Source organism: Lonchura striata, chromosome 9 (assembly GCF_050655825.1).
Source record: "Lonchura striata isolate lonStrDom1 chromosome 9, ASM5065582v1, whole genome shotgun sequence".
Lineage (NCBI taxonomy): Eukaryota > Metazoa > Chordata > Aves > Passeriformes > Estrildidae > Lonchura > Lonchura striata.
Genome location: NC_140711.1, coordinates 21,222,153 through 21,242,014, shown reverse-complemented (window position 1 = coordinate 21,242,014; position 19,862 = coordinate 21,222,153). Strand labels below are relative to the sequence as shown.

General features: G+C 42.8%; 1 protein-coding gene across 37 annotated transcripts in view; it reads left to right on the top strand.

Annotated features, from left to right (window-relative positions):
* Positions 1 to 19,862, top strand: part of LPP (LIM domain containing preferred translocation partner in lipoma) — a 352,923-nt gene that overhangs the window by 216,984 nt on the left and 116,077 nt on the right. For all 37 annotated transcript variants that reach the window (XM_085587199.1, XM_085587213.1, XM_085587195.1 and 34 more), the window contains one exon: positions 6,270 to 6,944. In XM_085587199.1, the coding sequence (XP_085443325.1) occupies positions 6,270 to 6,944 (675 nt within the window). The remainder of the gene's footprint in view (positions 1 to 6,269; positions 6,945 to 19,862) is intronic.

Genomic DNA, 19,862 nt, shown 5'->3' with positions numbered 1-19,862 from the left:
CCCAAATGAGAGGCCAGATTTCTCATTTTCACCCAGATGTTATTTCACACAGAAAAGGGTTCAGGGGAACTTGGCCATACATTATCACTAGCAAAGCTGCTTGTTCAAATACAGAATTTGAAGTCAGCAGGAGGCAGAGGTGCCTGCACATCAGGAAACCCCCTAAAATCCCTGTTCACATTTTCAGGTACCTAAAGACCAAGGTTTCAAAGCAGAGTGTTTTATTTTTCTCTGGGGTTATTTTTCCCATACTGAGGGGAGCTGGGGTATGCTACCTGAGGCAGAAGGTAGGCTCAGCCCACGTGCTGCTCCTGCAAAAGCAGCAGCTCCAGTTCCAGCAGGAGCCACTGTTCAGCGCAGAGATAGAAGAGGAGGTGGGGAAGGGTGTCCCATTCATGTCAGTCCCCTTCATACACTAGAAATAAACTTGCAGCACAACCTCTTGGTCATGCCTTGGCTACAGGATGAGGCAGGATCCTGGCAAATCATCTGAGCTGCTGGCACTTAGAAATCCCTTTGGTGTGCTGCTGTAGCTGAGCTTGAGTGGCAGGGCACTTAATGCAGGGAAAAGGGATCTCTGCTTCTTACAGTCACATCAAAATTACCTGCTTACTGTGGAATTTGTCTCCACTAACTTGTGCTGTCTAAATATTCAGTGACTTGTCTTGCCTGTTTTTACCCTTCTTTTACAGTCAGTGGAGAGAAGTAGATTCCCGCAGGGGATGATTCATCTCCCCTGTTTTAGGCTTCAATATTAGAATGGAATAAATGACCCTGTGGAGATACATTTCAGAGAGAGGGAGAGCTTTAAGCACCTCCAGCTAGCCAAGGTGAATGCCCATCATTGGTGATAGGAAAAGCCAAGTTAATTTTTCACCGTTTTCTGCCCTTCCCACCCAGGCCTTCAACTTCCACCACCATTGAGTGCTACATAAAGGATTTCAGGTGGCCTGAGCTGGCCCTGTGTTTCAACCCAGCTTGTGTCAGTGGACCATGCAGGAGAGGGGCTGAGTTAGGAGGAGAGATGCTGCAGTGTCCCATTGGACTGGCAGCCCCCTGAGAACGCCGCATCTCGGGTTCAGCCCACCGGTAGTTGCCAGGTTTCTGCCTTTCGAGGAAGAAGAGTTGTTTCATTCCTATCCTGGAGCAATTACTGACTGAAATGCCCAAAAAAGGCAGCCCCAGCTAGGGCCGTGGTTCTCAACCTCTGCTCTGCAAACCCTGGGGGTCCATGGATCACTCCTAAGGTAACTAAGAAGAATTCAATTGAAGGTAACTGAAAAACCCATGTTTATTGTCAATAGATTAACTTTCTCCATAAAGCAGCTTGTCTCTTCTGAAAAACTTTTGGGGGCTGCCGAGCATAAAGGTTGATGAAAATCACTGAGCTGGAGTAATGTATCTTTGTATGTAATAATAGGACATCTAAAGGGCTAAAGCTATTCAACTATACCTATATGAAAAAATGTCTGGAAAATTGAATACAATATGATAAACTTTGTATTGGCATTTTTGATTCAGTCTCTGAAACCTGAGTAACTGAAGGGATTCTATAAAAATAATTCTACAAAGTAAAAGAATGAAGTCCTTTTCATATGGATTCCAGCTGATCATATAGAATCATGTTCATGCTGTAGACTATGATAATTTGGTACTCTTTTTAAGATTTAACCCTGACAAATGGTAAATAATTATAAGTTAATTTCTGTAGAAGAAACATGTTTCATCCCTAGTACCTATGCAATGACTTTTTAGTTGTAGATGTACATTGAATTTAAGATATATGTAAATAATTTCTTCAGGACAAAGAATCAAAGATACTCAGGATTCTGGATTTGCCCACCAGGGTAGCTTTGAATCCAGACACCCAGCTCTGAAAGTCAGATCTCTTGGACAGTGTGACTTTATCACAATGCCATAGACTTTGCCTTTGATGATTGGTACATGAAACTCCTGAAAATGTTTATGAACCTCCTCTGCATTTAAAAAGACAAGATAGGATTTGCCAAGCAAAGTGATTCTACTCATGGTTATACATGGTAGGCTTTTTTAGAAGTGTTTTGGAGTTTTTTTCCTCCCACATTTGATTGAGTTTTACTTGATTTTGTCAGTATTAGTTCACCTTTACTTGAACTGCTGGATAATTCATTTGTAGAAGAGGCAGTACATTTAGATACTTCCATCTGTGTTTAAACAAGGCTCTTGTGCTTTCCCATTAAAAAAAAAAAAAGAGTTTGTATTATAATGCTTGTGGTAGATGAGGTTCTGAATTTAACTCCTTCCTACTCTAGTTTCTCTCAACAACTATGTTATCAACACCTGGGGTTTCTAGTTTACTCTCTTTGCAAATACGAATTTGCAAGAAGGGGTTGATGGTAAGTAGCGTGGTTTTAATTTGCACTTGCAAAGTGTGTCAGACAGTTTCATCAGGGCATAGTGAGCAGAGGAAAGCCTGTCTTCCTCTGAAAAAAGCCCTCAGAGGATGTCAGAGAGCATGTTTGGCTGCGATAATCACTTGCAAATGCAGTATGGTTTTGAAATGAGCTGTCCAGGAGCTGCTGGAGAAAGGAATGCCTGTGCTCCTATGAATTCACTCTTTGTCTTTCTCCTTTTCCTTTCTCCTGTTTCTACTTGTTTTCATGTTTCTGAGCAGTCACTTTGATGTGCTTTTGGATGATTCTACCTTGTTGTGTTGGTGGAAGTTCTGTGGATTCACTTGGATGAAACATTTGTGACAGTCATCTGTTTTGCTAGACTGTACCCAGTGATATAGATAGCCCCTTCCAGCCTTCTGTGCATTACTCCATCTACCTGGCATCTTTACAGCCTCATCCATCCCTCCTATCCTCCTAGTGCCTTCCAGACAGCTGTTGAAATCTCTCTTCTAGTGGTATCTGAGTACCCTTTTGTTGTCCTTCCACACATTCCCGTCCTCAGAGCAGGAATCTTGTCCTTAGTGACTGTTCATTTATAAAGTTTTTTCTTAATCCATTAGTAATCTTAACGTTTAAGCCTGGGGTGATATTTGAGTGCATGGCTGGACTGTGGCCACCCTTCTCTCTCAGGCAAAAGGGCAGAGGATTTATGGTGATACCTCACCTGTGCCCTTGCACAAGAGCTACAACCAACTTGTGTCCTCATAAATCATCAGTGCTCCAGTAGTGTTAAATTCCCTGTAGCCTGTCCCATTTCTCTACTACACCACAGCAGCTAGCCTTACACCTCCCCCCATAAACCCCAGCTTTCATCACACACTTGCCCAGCGCCCTCAGAGGAATTCAGAATGAGTCACGCAGGGCGCCTCTGGGGACTCCTACTGATGCAAACTTCCTCCTCCTCAAGGCAGCCTGTGGTTTGATGCCACAATGCAGCCAGTACTTGTTAGCTCGGGCCTTCGCTGTGGCATTGATAGCGCAGTTTGGGCTCTGCTCCCCCAAATTGCCACCTTCCTTCGCTGGATTCTGGTGCAGGAGGGGACACTCACAGCTCATCCTGTCTGTAGTGTCAAAACACAGGAGCTACTTGGTACCAGTCCACAGATTGTGAGGGTTTGGGGCTTTTCTGGAAGAAGGGTTTATCATTCTTAAGGTGTATTCCAGACAGGGCAGGAGACTGGCATAAGTGAAGTGTTATGTGGATGTTTATATGTGTTATGTAGATTTTTAGATTTTTATATGTAAGATTGTAAGTCCCCAAGTTCTTGAGATAGGATCAGAAGAGTTTTAGTAGCATCTGTCATGACCTGCTTCCAGAGTCTGCATTCAGAAATACAGAATGTGATGAACAGAGCTCACTTCTGTTATTTTGATCTTTTCCCCTCTCCCAGACAGGCCATTGCCTTTATAACATTATCTACCTTCTACCTCTTCTCATGGAAAAGAAAAATGCTTTTCTGGTGGTAATTACACAGTGCTGTACTGTGGACCTTTCATCCCATTACAGTAAGTAGACAAACTACTATAATTTACAAGAATGAAATAGGTGAGGAAATGGGAAAGTTTCTGGCACTCCCAGGCATAAATGCCAACCTGACATGGGAGAACAATTCTGACAGAAAGCGAGTTTTCTTGCTAGCAATGGGTGCTGGTGCAGTTGTTTTCTGATGCAGGGATGGAGGAGTGCCGGCCTCCCTTCAGGTGTTTCAGAAGTAGAAGTATTGGGCAGTATTAATGGAGAGCTACAAACCCTTAACCTGTCTCTGCCTTTGCAGTTCAACTGAGACATGCTTCAGCTCTTCCTTGCTCTCAGTTTGAAAATCTCTTCAGTCTGTCTATGTGCTGCCTTGTCATGGATCTGTTAGCAAGGTCAGGGTGTGAATACATTGAGATGTTTTTCCTCCAGCAGAAGTTTGCTGCCTTATTATTCCCCACTTCTGAATACACACCTTTCACACCTCTCAGAACAGACTGATGCTCTTATTTGCCTGGGGTTTTTTGCTGATTTATAGTGTTTCCTTGTGGGAGGTTTGCCCTGAAGGTGTGATTGCAGGAGTAAGGTCTTTACCAGTGCATCAGCAAAAAAGTATTTGCACATCACCAGGGAAGAGCTGCCAGTTGGGTGGTTGAGCTTCCTTATCCCTTGGGTAGACTTGCTTGTAGGCTGTGCTCTAGAAGCTAAGTGGGTTGCACTTATCTTTTTTTTCTTTGTGTGAGGTGGTTACCAAATGTTGGAGGACACAGCCACCCTGCTCAGAGGATTAATTTCTCCTGCCCCGTACAGAGGATGAGTTTGGAACCCTTGGAGGCTCAAGGTGGCTGAAGTTACCCCAGCCCCCTCTGGGTGGTTTGGCAGCAATTAATTGCCGCCACCTGCTGACCAGGCACAGGATTTCCCTGGCCCCAGGACAGCTTGTGCATGTCCTGAAGAGTCCTCACCATGCCCTCCCTGGGAAGAAGGTGGAGCAGGAGGTGGAGGTCAGGGTGCCTGCATAAATGGGAACACCTGGGGACAAGTGCAAGTTGGTCAATTAAAGGTGTCATATGCCTTGGAGTGCACAAAAGCATGGGTAAAGGCTGCCTTTGGGCTGCTGTGAACTTGTAGATTATCAAGCAGATCATGGATGAGATCAAGCCTGGTACAGGAAGTTTGAATGAGAGATAATAACCTCATATAACTATGGTGTTAGGTGCAGTCAAACTGCATGTCTTCACTTTAATGCATTTCTCTGTAGAAGGCATAAAATTCAGGTACTCTTTTAGAATAAAGGAAAATAGAGAAACAAAAAATTATACCTAATCCCAAACTCTAGAAATCCAAGTTTACTCTTCTTTGATGTAGTGAAAAGACATAAAGAGTATTGGTCAGTGTTCTTCAGAAACTTTGACACTGTTAGCTCTTCAACAAAGATGTCTTTTCACACTGGTGTTCTTGAACATTTAAATGTGAGGTAAGCCAAACAAACAAGTACACTAAACTGAAGGATGTATGATGCCTGTTAGAGAGCGTCACTGCGACAAAGCTTCATTCCATGGCCAAATTGCAGGAAGCAGCAGCATTTGCTGTGATCCTCTTCCCTGGCTGCGCCAGCATTGCAGTGCCTGGGGCACTGGTGCAGGGTTACATGGCTGCCATGGTAGGAGCTGACTTCTGAAGCTCTTGGAAATCCTGACCCACTTTCTGCCCTTTAATGGAGCATTTGTAGCATTTAATTTTTCTGGGGTCACTCCAGGTGTCCAACCGGTACAGCCAGGGTAAGGACACCTCAGTGACTTGCTTTGATCGGAGTTCATTCTTACAGCCTGGGTCCTGTTTGCAGGCTATCCCAATCTGCTGCCTCCTGCACAGTTAAAGGAGCTCCTGTATTGGGGCAGAACCCTACAAGTGATCTAGAGACCCAAGGAATTTCATGTCTCCATAGAGACTATAATCTCATTTTCTCTCTTTTTCAAAACAGCCGCATTTCCACAGGAATGCATGGGGTTTTCCCTAATTATCCTCTGGCGAGTCTCCCTTTTTTTGTTTGTGTGTGTGTGTGTATCATTTTTTAATTTGTTTGTTTGTTTGGAGGCGGAGGAGAAGCCTCCAAGGAGAGATGAAATGCCATGCACGGCAGTTCTGCTCTGCTGCTGCGGTGCCGTCCCTGTTCTGTCAGAGCAGGGGAAGGTTGCTATTACCATTCTATAACGTGTGGCCCTGTTACTCTTGCTTTCCTAAGCAGTTGGAGTTGCTGCACAGATGTTTCTGTAAACCCACATTTCCACCCTCATTGCTCGACCCAGTGCCCAAGCGGCCCCTCCTGCTGACCCTGTGTCTCTCTCCTTGCTCTCCAGGGCTCGGGGACCTCAAGCAGCTCCGCTGCCACCACCCCATCCGTGTCCACTCCTGTCACTGGCCACAAGCGGATGATCATCCCCAACCAGCCTCCCCTCACCGCCACCAAGAAGTCCACTGCCAAGGGCCCGGGGCAGCCAGCGCCCATCCCAGTCACTCCGGTTGGCACCCTGAAGCCGCAGCCGGTGCCGGCCTCCTACGCCACGGCCTCCACGCCGAGCCGCCCGGCCTTCAACGTGCAGGTGAGGACGGCGCAGCCCAGCCCGCACTACCAGCCGCCCAGCCCGCAGCCCGGGCACTACGGCAGCCTGGGCCCCGGCCAGCCCTACGGCTCCGCGCCGTCCCGCCAGCCCACGGCCCCTCAGTACGGAGCGCCGCAGCCCCAGGGGCCCGGCTACGGCTACGGCCCTGCGCCCGGCCGGCCCGCGGAGCCCGCCTACGGCTACGCGCCCCCGCAGGGCCGCTACCAGGACCCCTACTACGGGGGCTACGGCGGCAGGAACGGCTCCGAGGCGCCCTACGTGCCGCAGAGCTCCTGGAAGGCCGAGCCGGCGTATCCTGCGAGTAATGCCATGGGCCAGGCTCCCCCTGGGCTCTACCAGCCACCGGGCACGAAGAAGACCTACATCACTGACCCAGTGCTGGCCCCGCAGCCGCCCACCCTGCAGCAGAAGGTAAGAGATACCAGTGGTCACTGACACTCCTGCGAGAGCCACATGGCGGAACGTGGCTTGGGATGCTCCCTGAAAGGTGGTGGGGGTGAAGGTGGTGCTGTCAGGGGTGTGGGGCAGATCTCCCTACATATGGCTTCTTAAAAGCTGGAAATGGGGAACTCCCATCTGCTTTGAAAAGAGCCTCTGCAGGGGCTTAGAGAAACTGCTAGCCTCAAATAGTGAGATGGTGTCACGTGTGGAAGCATGGTGTCAGCCCACAGGAGGGAGGGAGGCAGGTTTTGTCCCTGTGACTTGCTGTTGCCCATGAGCTCCCTGGCCATGCCTCTGTAAGGCATCGCTCAACTGGAGCATTTTCTTCTGGGCACTCCCAAGATGAAGTGAGAGGTTGGGTGTGAGCTGCTTCATATAACTGGGGACATCCCTGGTTCAACAATTAATGCTCCCGGTCCTCAGGCAGATGGGAGGTACACGAGAGGCTGGTTTTGATTGTGGTTCAGAGTGATTGCGGAGGTTGTCCTCTGGTGTGTCGCTGTTCAAAGATCACTTATCACTGAAACCACATGGAAATGAGTCCCCACAGAGCTCGGCTCTGGTTTTCCTCTCTGATGTTGGTACACCAGATGGTCCCCATCCACTTCAATAAGTGCCTGGACCTCATAAAGTGAAGTCAGTTTGAAATAGAAAGTTAAAGTGGGTCTGCCTGGTTTCTCTGCCCAAGCTGATCCTGCCTGGCTTTTGTCACTTCTGCTGGTGGCCATCTCTAATGTGGCTCTGGGAGGTGTTTTAGCTTTGTGGGCCCTCACTGTGTATGACGAGCTGAGGTTCCACAAAGGGTGAGGTAGGGAGGCAATGATGCTGTTGCTGCCCAGGCCCACCTTGGCATGTCTGAGCACATCCATGCTCTTGAGTTTGTGAGTGCTCACAGGGAAAGGGGAAAAAGCTTCTGATACATGACTGAAAGCCTGTCCATTTGTCATTTCCTTCTCTAACAGCACACAGATGGTCTTCCCTGAATTTCAGGTTTCCTGACAGTGGGAATTTTGAAAGGGAAAGATGTTTCTTGAGGCAGTTTAGAGAGGGCAAGAAATTACAGAAGGCTTTAAAATATTATCTACGAGCAGCTAAGAAACTGTTTTTATTCTTTTCTTCCCCTTCCTTAATAAGAACCTTTGAAGCAGGGAGAGAAGCAATAAACTCGCAGCTCTGCAGGTTCTTGGTACAGAGCTTAGATAGAAAAGTAGTGAAAGACACAAAATTTGCACATAGCTTTAACAGATGTAAATGGTTGTGGTTCTAGTGGAGTCACTGAGGAAATGCTGAGGTATAGTAGATCCATATTTAGACTTTTATAGATACAAGTAGGCTTATATATATAAAAAAATTTAAAACTGTAGTTCAGTCAGCATCTCTATGGAAACACAAATCATCTCAAACCACAAACAGCACAAGCCTGTTAGTCTCATTTGCATTACAAAGCTGGAGGGACAATTTAATTTAGCTCATGTTGGGGGTTTCATGTATGCCTATATATATTTATATATACATGTTGGTGTGTGTGCACGTGGCATTTGCAAATACACAGACAGAAATATTTCATAAGTACCTCTATAAAAAATAATTTCAATTCTTCTGCAGAACAGACTATTATCTGCTTGATGATAAATCCCTCCAGAAACTTTCTTTCTCTTCCAACCTGCTAAATAGCTGTTTTCTTACCTATTTCACTTTTGAGCTTACAAATCTTCTGTGATATGTTGGTGGCAGGCTTTGGCATTAAAGCAGTGTTGTCCAGCCTTGCCACATGCTCTTCTCTTCCTTTGCAGAATAACTCATTCATAAAATCAACTTTGGGAATTATTTTATTTAAAAGGGAAAAAAAAGGCTGTGTTAGAGCCAGATATCTGTTAGGAAGAATTGTCACTTTAATTTGACTTGGCTATCATGTAAATCTTAACATCTTTTCCAACACACACACATGATTCTGCATTTGGTTGTGTTTTGCCTTTTCAAGGTTGGTTTGAGACTTTTCAGTTAAGGAAACAGAAAGGGTAAGAAGCATTAATACAAATCACACAAAATATAAGATGACCTTTTGGAATTTTTCTTCTTGCAAGGGAAGGGTTTTAAAGTATCAAACAATTTCTAAATGTATTCAGAAAAGCTCATGCCTAATCTTGAACACAGTTTGTGCGCAAATTATTGAGGATGTTGCAGCCAATCCATTTTAGATTAAAAGGTAATGGTCCCTAATTCTAACATATACCATGATTCATCACTGTGAGTGGCAAAAATTTATATTAAATTTGTTTCATGCTTTTAAAGGGTAAAAAAAAAGGTTTCTATTTGGCATTCTGGCTAGGAAGAGGTTCATGACATTGTGGCTCTCTGTTTTTTGCTGTGTACTAATCATCTTGAAGTCGCTGCTGATCCAAAATAAATCTGGATTGGTATGGGAACAGCAAATAATCTGTACTGGTTCTTAAAGCCTGCTGAAAACAATGAGTTTTACTCACACACAATTCCATGCTGCATTCTGTCCTTGGGCCACTTATGGGGTGATAGTCATGCATTAGTGTCTGTCTAGCATTAGTGCCCAAGTCCTAGTTAGGAAATGATCTGGTGCAGTGCATGTCCTCATTTAAACTTTCATGTGCTTCAACAGTCAAAAAATCTCAGGGTGATGGGGACCTTTGTAGGAGCAGCAACAGAGTTCTCGTGAGACCGTTTGGCTACTCTCATGCTCTTGCTGTGCCTGCTCAGACGAAATCAAAATCTGAAGCCTCTCTCTTAACTTCTCCTCTCCCAAAGGGCAGAGGGCACAAGGCCAAGGTGGCTCATTAGGTATGCTCATTTCTGGCACTAACATGTCTATAGTAAACATATGACAAAACCAGTTTCTGATGTGGAGTATTCCCAGGATTCTGCCCTGTAGCCAAAGCAGGACTGGTAAACTCCCACCACTGACCAGCTCATCTATCACCAAATGTTCCTGTGCTGGACTGGTTAAGACACCAAAACCCCTTGTTGAGTTCCCATGTCTCCAAATAATTTTGGGTCCTTTCACTCTTTTTGGTCATGTTTGAACATCTTTGAGATACTATCATATATCCCAAATAGATTTGTGGACCTTTCAGGGACCTCATGTATCTCCTGGTGTATTTGAGGGGTGGCTCTGGGAGATCTGTTTTTCCTAGATCCCAGCTATTGTCCTAATTCTACTCATAGGCTTTGGAAAGCACATTCCTTCCTAAAGGGACCTTTCATATTTTCAACATCTAGACTAGGTACCACTGAAGCCATTTGAGACAGCTTTGCAGCTCTTGTCCAAAATGGTGGAAATCTTAATAAAATCATTGATCTCTTGAGAGCAATTTGACAATTTGGTGAGGACGGAAATGTCTTGTAGCTCTGATTTAGTACAGCATCCAAAGCCATGTTTCTTTGCTGCAGATTTGCTGGGAGGAGAAAGAGAGCAATATCCCTTTGGTAGCTGTGTCTGTTCTCCCAGACATGACACAAGTGCCCAAATTCCTTAACCTGGTCAGCCACGGATTGCAGTACCCCCATTCACATCTGTAGAGGCATCAGTGGAGCATGGCCTCCTCTTCAGACAGCCCTAAAGTTTTGCACACCTTTCCAGATGAGCACTATGAAAAGTGGGGAGACAACTATAAACCAGGAGGATTTAATGAGGCAGCTTATGCTTGTGGCATAGTTTAGGTGGTGGTGGCTGCTCATGACTAGTGGACCTCAGCCACAGCGTGGTTTCCACACTGCTGGAGATGATTTCTTTGCTGCCTGCTGCACCCAGCCATACATGGTCTCATGTGGCTTGTAGTGCCCAAAAGGGACTCACTGTTTTCTTGTTTTACACAGCTTTTGTCAGTTTTTCCACTGATATAATATCTCTGATGGAGACATTCGCTTGGAACTTTCATCATCACCTCAGAAACATCTGCTCACCAGTGTCCTTCGCTACAACTGATGCACTTCTCTTGCACTGGTTTAATAATTTTTACAGTCTGCCATCACTCACCTCCGATGCTTGCGTTTGAACTGAGACTAAGTCTCTTGCTGTTTGCTGTTAATTTAGCAACTAGAAGTTTTTCCTTCTCTGCAGATGAATAAAAGCAGTCTACCAGATTCCCTCCTGCTGTCACAGGGATATATGCCTTCCTAGTGTTGCTTTTGACTTATGGAGAAAGGCAGGCAGCTTGCTTTGCATTGCTTGCCTCCCCCAAAGTGTCTTCTCACCCAAAATTTTACGCTTTCACCCAAGTGTCTTCACAAAAGTCACGTATCAAAAATTTTCAATGGATGGAATTTAGACACAGTGTAAAATGATGATTGAAGTTGGTCTTCCGTCAGTGTGGGACAGTGGCTTCCCATAGTTTTAATATGCTCAAATAAAGCAAACCAAAGTAAAATTTAAAAGGGTGATTTAAAATATTCTACTTTGGCATTTAATGAATTAAAAAAGACTGAAAGCCAATGTGAAATGGAATAGAACGTGAAATTCTGAAATTTAGAGTTGAAACTGTGAGTTCAGTGTGACATTTCAAAATTTCCAGACGAATATGCAGTTCCTTTCTACCCTGAGAATAGCAACAAATGTCAAAATGTTGACATTCTTCACAAAACAGTAATTCAGAGTTCTAACCAGCACTAGCTGTATATCAGCTGCTGACTCTGTCATTGCTTCTGGGTGGATTGAATTAAATACTGTTGCTTCTGTTAAAATGAGGAGGAGGGAAAAGAAGGCAGTTGTGTCTAACAATAAGATGAGAAGCTCAGGACTTATGCTACTGTGGCATTGAAAATGATGTTTTCCTCTTCAAGCTGTTATAAGTCTCTGCATGAAAATTGTTGTGGGTTTTTTCAGGTGAATAGGTGCTGGCAAGAGATGCAAAGAGGTGTTTGCACAGTGGTGTCCTTATCCTGACTACAGGAATATGGCACAGTCTGGTTTTTACCCCAGATTTTTGAAAGAGCACAATTCTTGGCTCAAAATGTGCTTAACATGTTCACTTGAGAACTTTACTCTTTGTATTATATTTTTATTATTTAAGCACTCTGTATACTAGGCAGGAACCAGCTGATGACAGAGCAATTAATCAGTTTTTTCTCTTGGGTATCATATCTTTGAATTGTTTTCCTGAAATAGTGAAACAAAGAGTTGCCAAACAATTACCTTGAAGTTTAAGATAACAGGGAGCCTGCAGTTACGGGAGTAAGTCAGGTCAGCATATACTGAAAAACCAACTTAAATTTACAGCTTCAGGATGCAGCTTCTGCAGCTTTAGCCTTTAGTCAGCCACAATGGGTTAGAAATATAAGAGGAATAATTGAGAAAGAGGCTTTTGGCATAATACCTGGATGTTCTTTCTTGCTCCTTCTTAAAATAAGCTGAGGACAATGCCTCCATACATGATAAGGCATGGGGCAACCTTGAAGTTAATCAAGGGCTCTGCTTCTGTGCTGGTTAACCCTTGATAACCAAGTGTCTACCTTGAGAGATCCTGCCAGACCGTGTTACAGGCTAACATAAGAATTTTGGGTCTGAGTCATAAGATGCAGTGAGTGTATACTTGCATAGCATCAGACAGGGAGGCTGGCTGGTTTCCAGGCAGTGGGGCTTGCCTGAGCCCTGGGGCTGCCTGAGCTCAGGTCTCTAAAGGGCAGTCTGGTCTATAGCATGATGTGACAAGGATGGTTGGCCTTGCTACTGGCTTACAGCTTTCAGTACAGAAATCAGCACCCATAAAAGCAAGTGCCACTTGATTTGCAGGCAGACTCTGGCTACTGTGTGTGATGGTGCTGCTGATTACTGGAGGAGCTGGTTCCTTCCATTTAAAAATACACTCGAGTCAAACCACATTGTAATTCTTTCAAAGCCAAAGCACCAGAGTGTGTGAGGAAGCTGTTTTTCTGTCAGATAACCTCTGTCATTGTCAAGTTTATTGCAATGAAGCCAGAACTTGAATGGGTAGAGAAACTTGTCCAAGGTTAGGTACCAATTGATTAGGAGGGCTGGGCAGAACAAGGAGACATGAAGCATCCTGGTGTCATTTGGTGGCTCTTCTCTTTGAGGTGAGAAGGTCTCTGGCTTCTCTGTTGATGTGAAACTCTTTGGGCTTATGACCCGATGGTAATGCCAGTGTTGAGAGAAGTCACTATGCTCACAACACAGTGGCAACATAGATGATGTTTTGAGTGATGTCCTGCTTTGGCCATGTCCTTTGGAGTGGATCTTTTTGTATTTGGGTTGACCTATGTGAACCATATTTAACGTCTTAATCCAGCTTTTAATAAGGCACACATACAGATAAAATAGTAATGGTTTGTTACTGAAGCACCACTTTGTGCAGGGGGCTGTGCACAGTTTAAAAGATGAATAATTTTTCCCTGAATAGGGATGGTTGTGCATAGATAGGCTCTTAAGTCTAGTACTTCAATGAGCAGGCAAGTTAGAAAACTATCATGGTGCATAGTGAGCAGTGCCAGCCACGAAGATCCCACCAAAAATAGATATTCAGTTGTAAAGATTACAAAGTAGTCTATAACGTCTGTTGATATAATATTTGTTTCACCCAAGAATAATGGTATGAAGCAGTTGCTAATATATGGTTACATTTACTCATCATAAATGTTCTGGTGTTAAACTAACATAATGGCCTTCCTGTTAAGATTTACCTCTGAATAACTATAAAGAAACATGATAACATAGTAAATTTAATAGCAGCCTTTGGGGGAAAAAAGTTTAAAAAAAAATGAAGAGGTTTCCCATCACAGGCTGAAAGAACTCCTGCAAGGCAAACAGAATCTGCAATTACACTGACAGTTTTGTTCGTAAATGAAAGTAATAGTGAATTATAAAGCTGTAAAATTGTTTTCACAACAATATTTTGTTTTTATAACTTACACTATTTCACTTAGTAGCTGCCTGGCTCCACAGCAAGTTACATAACATGATATTATGAGTATGATGCCTCAACTTTCTGTCTAGGGAATTAATTTAAGGGCTCTAAACTTTCCAGTCACATTTTCTTCTTTGTTCCAGACACAATGTATTCTCTCTGCTGGAAGAAATATCAGATGAACTACATCTTACTTGTAGCAGAGTAATATTCATATGTCTCTTTATCCACAGTAATAGGGCAGTGACTTAGTTTCACATGGCTCCTCAAAATAGTCCAGATTGAAATGGGCCATCTAAAGTCAGCTACACAAAACAAATTAGAAGAGTAGAGCTGCTGTGTGTTAGCTGATCAATGTAGCATTACCAAGGATTTTCCACAGTGTGGTTTAGCACAGACAGATGAATTATTCTTACTGTCAGTATCACTTGGCCTCCCAGTTAAATATTTTTCTAAACAAACAAACAAAATTTCCTCAAATGAGTTGGCTGTAACTTAACCCGACTTATTAGGATTAATTTAGTCATCAATAAAATGGAACCCACCTGAGCTATAATATACAGCAGATTAGCTATCATAATTTTCATCCTATTATTGCCTAATTAGACTCTGCTAACATCTGAAGAATCTTTTTTTCAGGGTTTTTCTCCAGGTTTGTAAGAACTTGTTGTTCATTAAATGAATCACCTTCTTTTCTCTTGTTGCTGCGATAGAGCTTAAAGCAAAAACTCATGCTATTTCCATGGAGAAAAATGACCTAAGTGCACAGTGAAACTGCTGCTGTATATATGTAAATTCCTTCTAGGCTGTCACCTAGGTGGACACCTTCTAAGGTGGATTCCTTCTAGGCTGTCACCAGGAAGCCTGGAGGTTTTTATTTTGCAGTCCAACTCAGCCAACAGAAGAAATCTCTGTGAGGAAGTGTTCTGCAACATTTGTATTCTTGTAAACCTCTGTTTTGTGTGTATCTCAGAGACTCAAAGATTCAGGTGACAATTTTGTTTTCCTGATCTGATGATCAGCATCAGAAAGGTGCCCTTCATCTCCTTCTCCACCTTGTGTTAGAAGGCTGCTTTTCTGTTCCTTGCTGCATCAAAATCCTTTCCCCTTCCTATTATGCAATACTTACTTATAACCTCTCTTTCCACAGGCTGCATCCCAAAAATATGCTTTAGAAACACATCAATTCTTGCACGACCTCATTTTAATACTTCAGTTAAAACTCTCTCCTGAACCCATTTTCTCAACTGCATTTCCCATCATCTAGATTTTTCACAACTTTTACGTGTTTCTACATCAATTTCCCTCAGGGTTCTTGTCCTCCAAGACTTAGGCTTAAAATTAGGCCTTTTGCTGCTGTAGAATTTCCAGATCACTGAGCAAGTGGTGGATGAGTCTCTCTAGTAGATTTTTCAGTACCAAGAAGTGTACTGCAGGCAAACATGGCCTGTATGTACCAGAGGGTGTTGGGAGAGTACATGCTTGTGTTTGTTTCTTCATGATGTTGCTCACCAATAAATATGTCCAAATATAGTTTTCAAATCTGAATTTGGCTTCCCAACTTTTTGTACCATTTCACCATCAGGTTATCTTCTACTGAATAAATACAGAACAGCAATTAAAACCATATGTGTAATTAAAAGAAATTCAGCATAAATTTAAACAGAATGAAGATAAGAAAGGTAGAGGGATAAAGACAACTGGAAGCTCAGTTCTGTGTGACCTGCTTTTGAATAAACAACATTATATTCCACAGTCAATTATCCAAAAAGTACAATGTGTTCTGTTGCCAAAAAAAGGTTGTCAGATAGAAGTGGTTAGTCTAAAGGACACATGCACTAGAGTGAACATTAGTCTATTGTACTCGGTATAATATTATACAAACAGAGCTGGCTTGTTACTGGCTTTTTCTCCTTTTTTTTTTTTTAATTTTTGACCATAGATGTGATTATGCAGCTTTTTAATATTACTTCATGAACATCTAATTGCAGGCTTCAGCAAGAGGTGCAGACCTTGCTAGGGAAATCAAATAAGGTATGCTCTGTGCAGCCCAATAATAAGGCTTCCAATACAAAAGTGGAAAAACAAGTCATTAGTTACAACCATCGAATGGAGGTCTAATGGGAGCCACAGGATAAACATTCCATTTTATTATGTCTTCGTTATATGTTTTGCAAGAATCTGTGGTTATAAATTAAAATTGCTTTTTGCAGCAGCAGCTGTAAAAAAGTTCAAAATCTGTGAATGTACCTATTATTTTTATTTATATCACAGCAGGCTGCTTGCAAAATGAACTTTTTTCCCCTCCTATTTGTTAGTTAAAATATGGGGAAAGCATACAAATGCATATCTGCAAGCAGCACTCAAAAATGCCCCCTGGCCTTTTTTTTTTTAACTCAAGATGGCATCAATTTAAAGTGGGAGACAAAAGAGGGGAGGAAACCCAAACATCTCAGATAAAATTAACTTCTTCACCATTACACAAGTTGGTAGGGTCTGGTGTTTGTTTAGAAATTTAAATTAATGCTAGTGAAAGCATCCAGATTGTACTTTGACAGATGAGACAGGGATTTGCTTGGGACTATGTCGCTGACAAAGCAGAAGAATTTCCAGGGCTTTTCTCCAATTGAACTGGCAATTGTGGAGACCCTGGTTACCAGCAAAAAGAGCAGTATTAGAGCAGGATTTTCCAACGCTGTCTTCTGCCTTCTGAGCTGCTCTGCGAGGGAATGTGTTCAACCTCTGACCCTGCCCCAGACTCTCTCTTCTAGCAAAATAATTAATTTTTTTGTTTCTTAATACAGCATTTGGAAGTCACTGCCCCAAGGTAACAACCAGAGCAAGAGATCTGTGGAATGGAAATTTATGGTGGTTGTAAACATCTGTTTCTCCTTTTAGAAAGTATACAAAGACATGAAGTCGTAAACCTTCATCACCCTCATCAACCCTTCTGCTTCCATTTAGGATTTAATTATTAACTGAGCATAGGCAGCTTCTCCTCTCGAGGAGAGAGGCTATACTGGACATGAGATCTGTGGCTTTTAGTGTGCAAATCCCAAGCATCAGCAAATTACTTCTGAGCTGTACCTCCCCTGATCTAGGAAAGCCTTTTGATAGAAGCTTAAATTTCTTTTGTGGAGCCTGCACATCCAAGGGGAAAAATAATTGTATGAAAATGAAAAAAGGCAAAAAATCCATTGTCACAGAGACTTTTTTACTCTTTCACATTAGCATTTCTGTGGGCCATTGAGGAAACAAGCCAAGGTGGTCTCACTTGGGCTGGGAATTCCTGCTGTAGGCAGGGTTGAGGTTCACAGTCATCTTTCTCCAAAGACTGGTCAGGAAGAGCCTCCAGATAGGCACCACAGCACTTCTCTAGGATGGATCAGATTAAAAAATGATACATGTTCCTAAATCTCCATGGTGCTACTCTCGCTGCTCCCTGGTCATCACCATTGTAATTCTGGTAGTGATGCTTAGTACTTGTTCTAAATACTAGATAGTGCAAAGAATTCAATACCATGGAACCTAATTGTTTTTCTATCATTGGAAAATTAAAAAAAAACTGTGCATAGTGATGAGGAACCTGTTTTAAAGTAAAAACCTGGATTTTTCAACACAAGATGAGTTCCTGCAAGCTTTGCCTCCCACTTTGCTGCCAGTTGCTGAGAAATTATTTTATTTCCCAATTTACATGTTGGACAGTGACTCAGTATGCCCTGGAAACACTATCATTCTAGCAATTTTCTCATGTGGTAGCTCAGCTTAATGTCGGAGAAATGGGTAGTTATGAGTCCAGACACTATAACGTTGGACTTGGGTTCTAAAAATAAATGTTTGGTTAACTTTTAGTCGTCAACAATTTTCTACTGCCACACATGTTAGAAAATGGAATAAATGGCCTCATGCAATTCCAGGCACACTCTGTGGTCAACAGAAGTATCTGCAGAAGATTAAATATCATAGTAATACAGATAAATGTGGTGGCCACTCTCGCCATATGGCATGTGCACCCTGATGTTTAGAGCCTTGAGATCAGAAGAGTTAACTGTTCAGTAAGAAGAACAGGTGAGCAATTGTGCATCTAGATAGACCTTAGTAGCATGCCTGATTTCTCAAATGTCTCCTTTCTGGCTTTAGACTTGGTGATTTAACCTTTTTCATTCTTAGTTTCCTCTCTAAAGCAGGTATAATGTTTACCTCCTGTATCACAGTGGGGGTTTCAAGACTTGATTGTCTGCAAATTAGTTTTAAAGTCTATAAATGCAAAGTAGTGTTCCTATTTTCTCTGTGAAAGGCAATGAAAATCATGTGCAGAGCCTCTCACAGCAGGCACAGTGGTTATTTGAAATCAAGGATATTTCTGTACCTTTGTGTGTAAATGAAAGAAAGATCTCTCTTAAATCTGTGGCTATTAAAAACAGTTAACTTTTAGCATTTATTTAGTGTTTTATATTATCAGAGCTCTCTTACGAATCTCAACTAAATCCTTCAAAAAGCCTCTAAAAAGCTTATGGCAATATTCTGCTGTTATGGTCATTTCCCCAGACTCACAGGGGAGAAAGCAGCCCTATGGCTTCTCCTCCCTCAGTGGCAGACAGAAGGCAAGGACGTGTTCCAAGCAGATAACAAAGGTTCCCTCAGAGGTGGAGAATGAGCTATTTAATCAAGTCATACAGTTTTATGAATAAGTCAACATTCAGAGAATGAGGTATATACATTCCTTGAGGAGCAGTGCAGAGCTGTGACCTTGTCTGGATCTAAGGACTTTGGTGGGATTTAGGATGACTGTGGCCCACCCTCCCATGTGCTGACTGTGTGCTTAGAGCAGAAATATGCAGTGCCTCACTGTGGCTTAAGTCCCTGTTTTATTTTGTTGAAAAGCATGAGGAAAGGCCAGTGAGATCAGGCATGACTACTGACATCCTCAGCTTTCCTGTTACTGAAGCATCTGGGGAACCAGATGCAAAGAATGTGGGAAATGAGGAAGAGGATAAATGTTGTTGCCCAATGTTCAGGATTGTTCAACCAGTTTCCTTTGGTGTTCAGTCTGAGAGGGTTCATCAGACATTTGGTGGCCACATTATGCCCCATTTGGTTTTAGAAGGCTTTAAAACAAAGTAATTTATGGAAAGAGCTGTGTTGCAGCTGGAGTTAGGCTATCTCTGTACAGTAATTCCAGCTGTTGCTGGAATAAGATGAGAAACCAGGAATGGAAGCAAGCTGACATCCAAAAAAGCCACAGCAGATACAACACCTCATATATGAAGCACAAACACAGAATTTGTATAGAATAATATTTTAGCAGTGAGTTTGATCTATCCTATGAAGGCTCTTGAGTTGTAATTTACAGGTTTTAATTTTGCTGTGTGTATATATTGGACCAGAGTGATGTCACTATAGCAGTATTGACTTTGGAGCAACTCTGTTGATTTAGTAACAGCTGGGAGTATAGATCAGAGGCTAACGTAGTATTGTCATCTGAGGTTCTCAAGCAAAAACTAGGAGAACAAATAAATCATAGAGTAGCCTTTTCTGTTCTCATATTTCCTGCCTCCCTAAAACACTTACACATTGAACCTGTTCCTGGTACAACAGTGACTTTATGGTTAGCTTTAGGGGAATCAAGACCTTATCCCTGCTGGTTACCAGCCATAACATTTTTCAATACTTTCTTTTGTGAGACATTGTTTCTAAGCAAGCAGAGATTTTACTTCACATGTAGGAAGATATCCCTGTGTGAGTTCTTGTAAAGAAGAAGGAAGAGGAATTCTTTAACAGAACAGCTCAATTAAATGACACCCTGCAGTAGAAACATCCATTTCTGGGGAGGCTTGCTGTAGCATTCAGAGTGAGCTGTGAGTGATTGAGGCTGTTTCTGAACAGACACCACCAGTGATATGAACCTGATCAGAAAGGACTGTTGGCAGTATAGGTAGAGAGCAAAGGTAGGTATCAGGAGGGTTGTGAACATGCATCCTCACAGATACGAAGCAGAAAT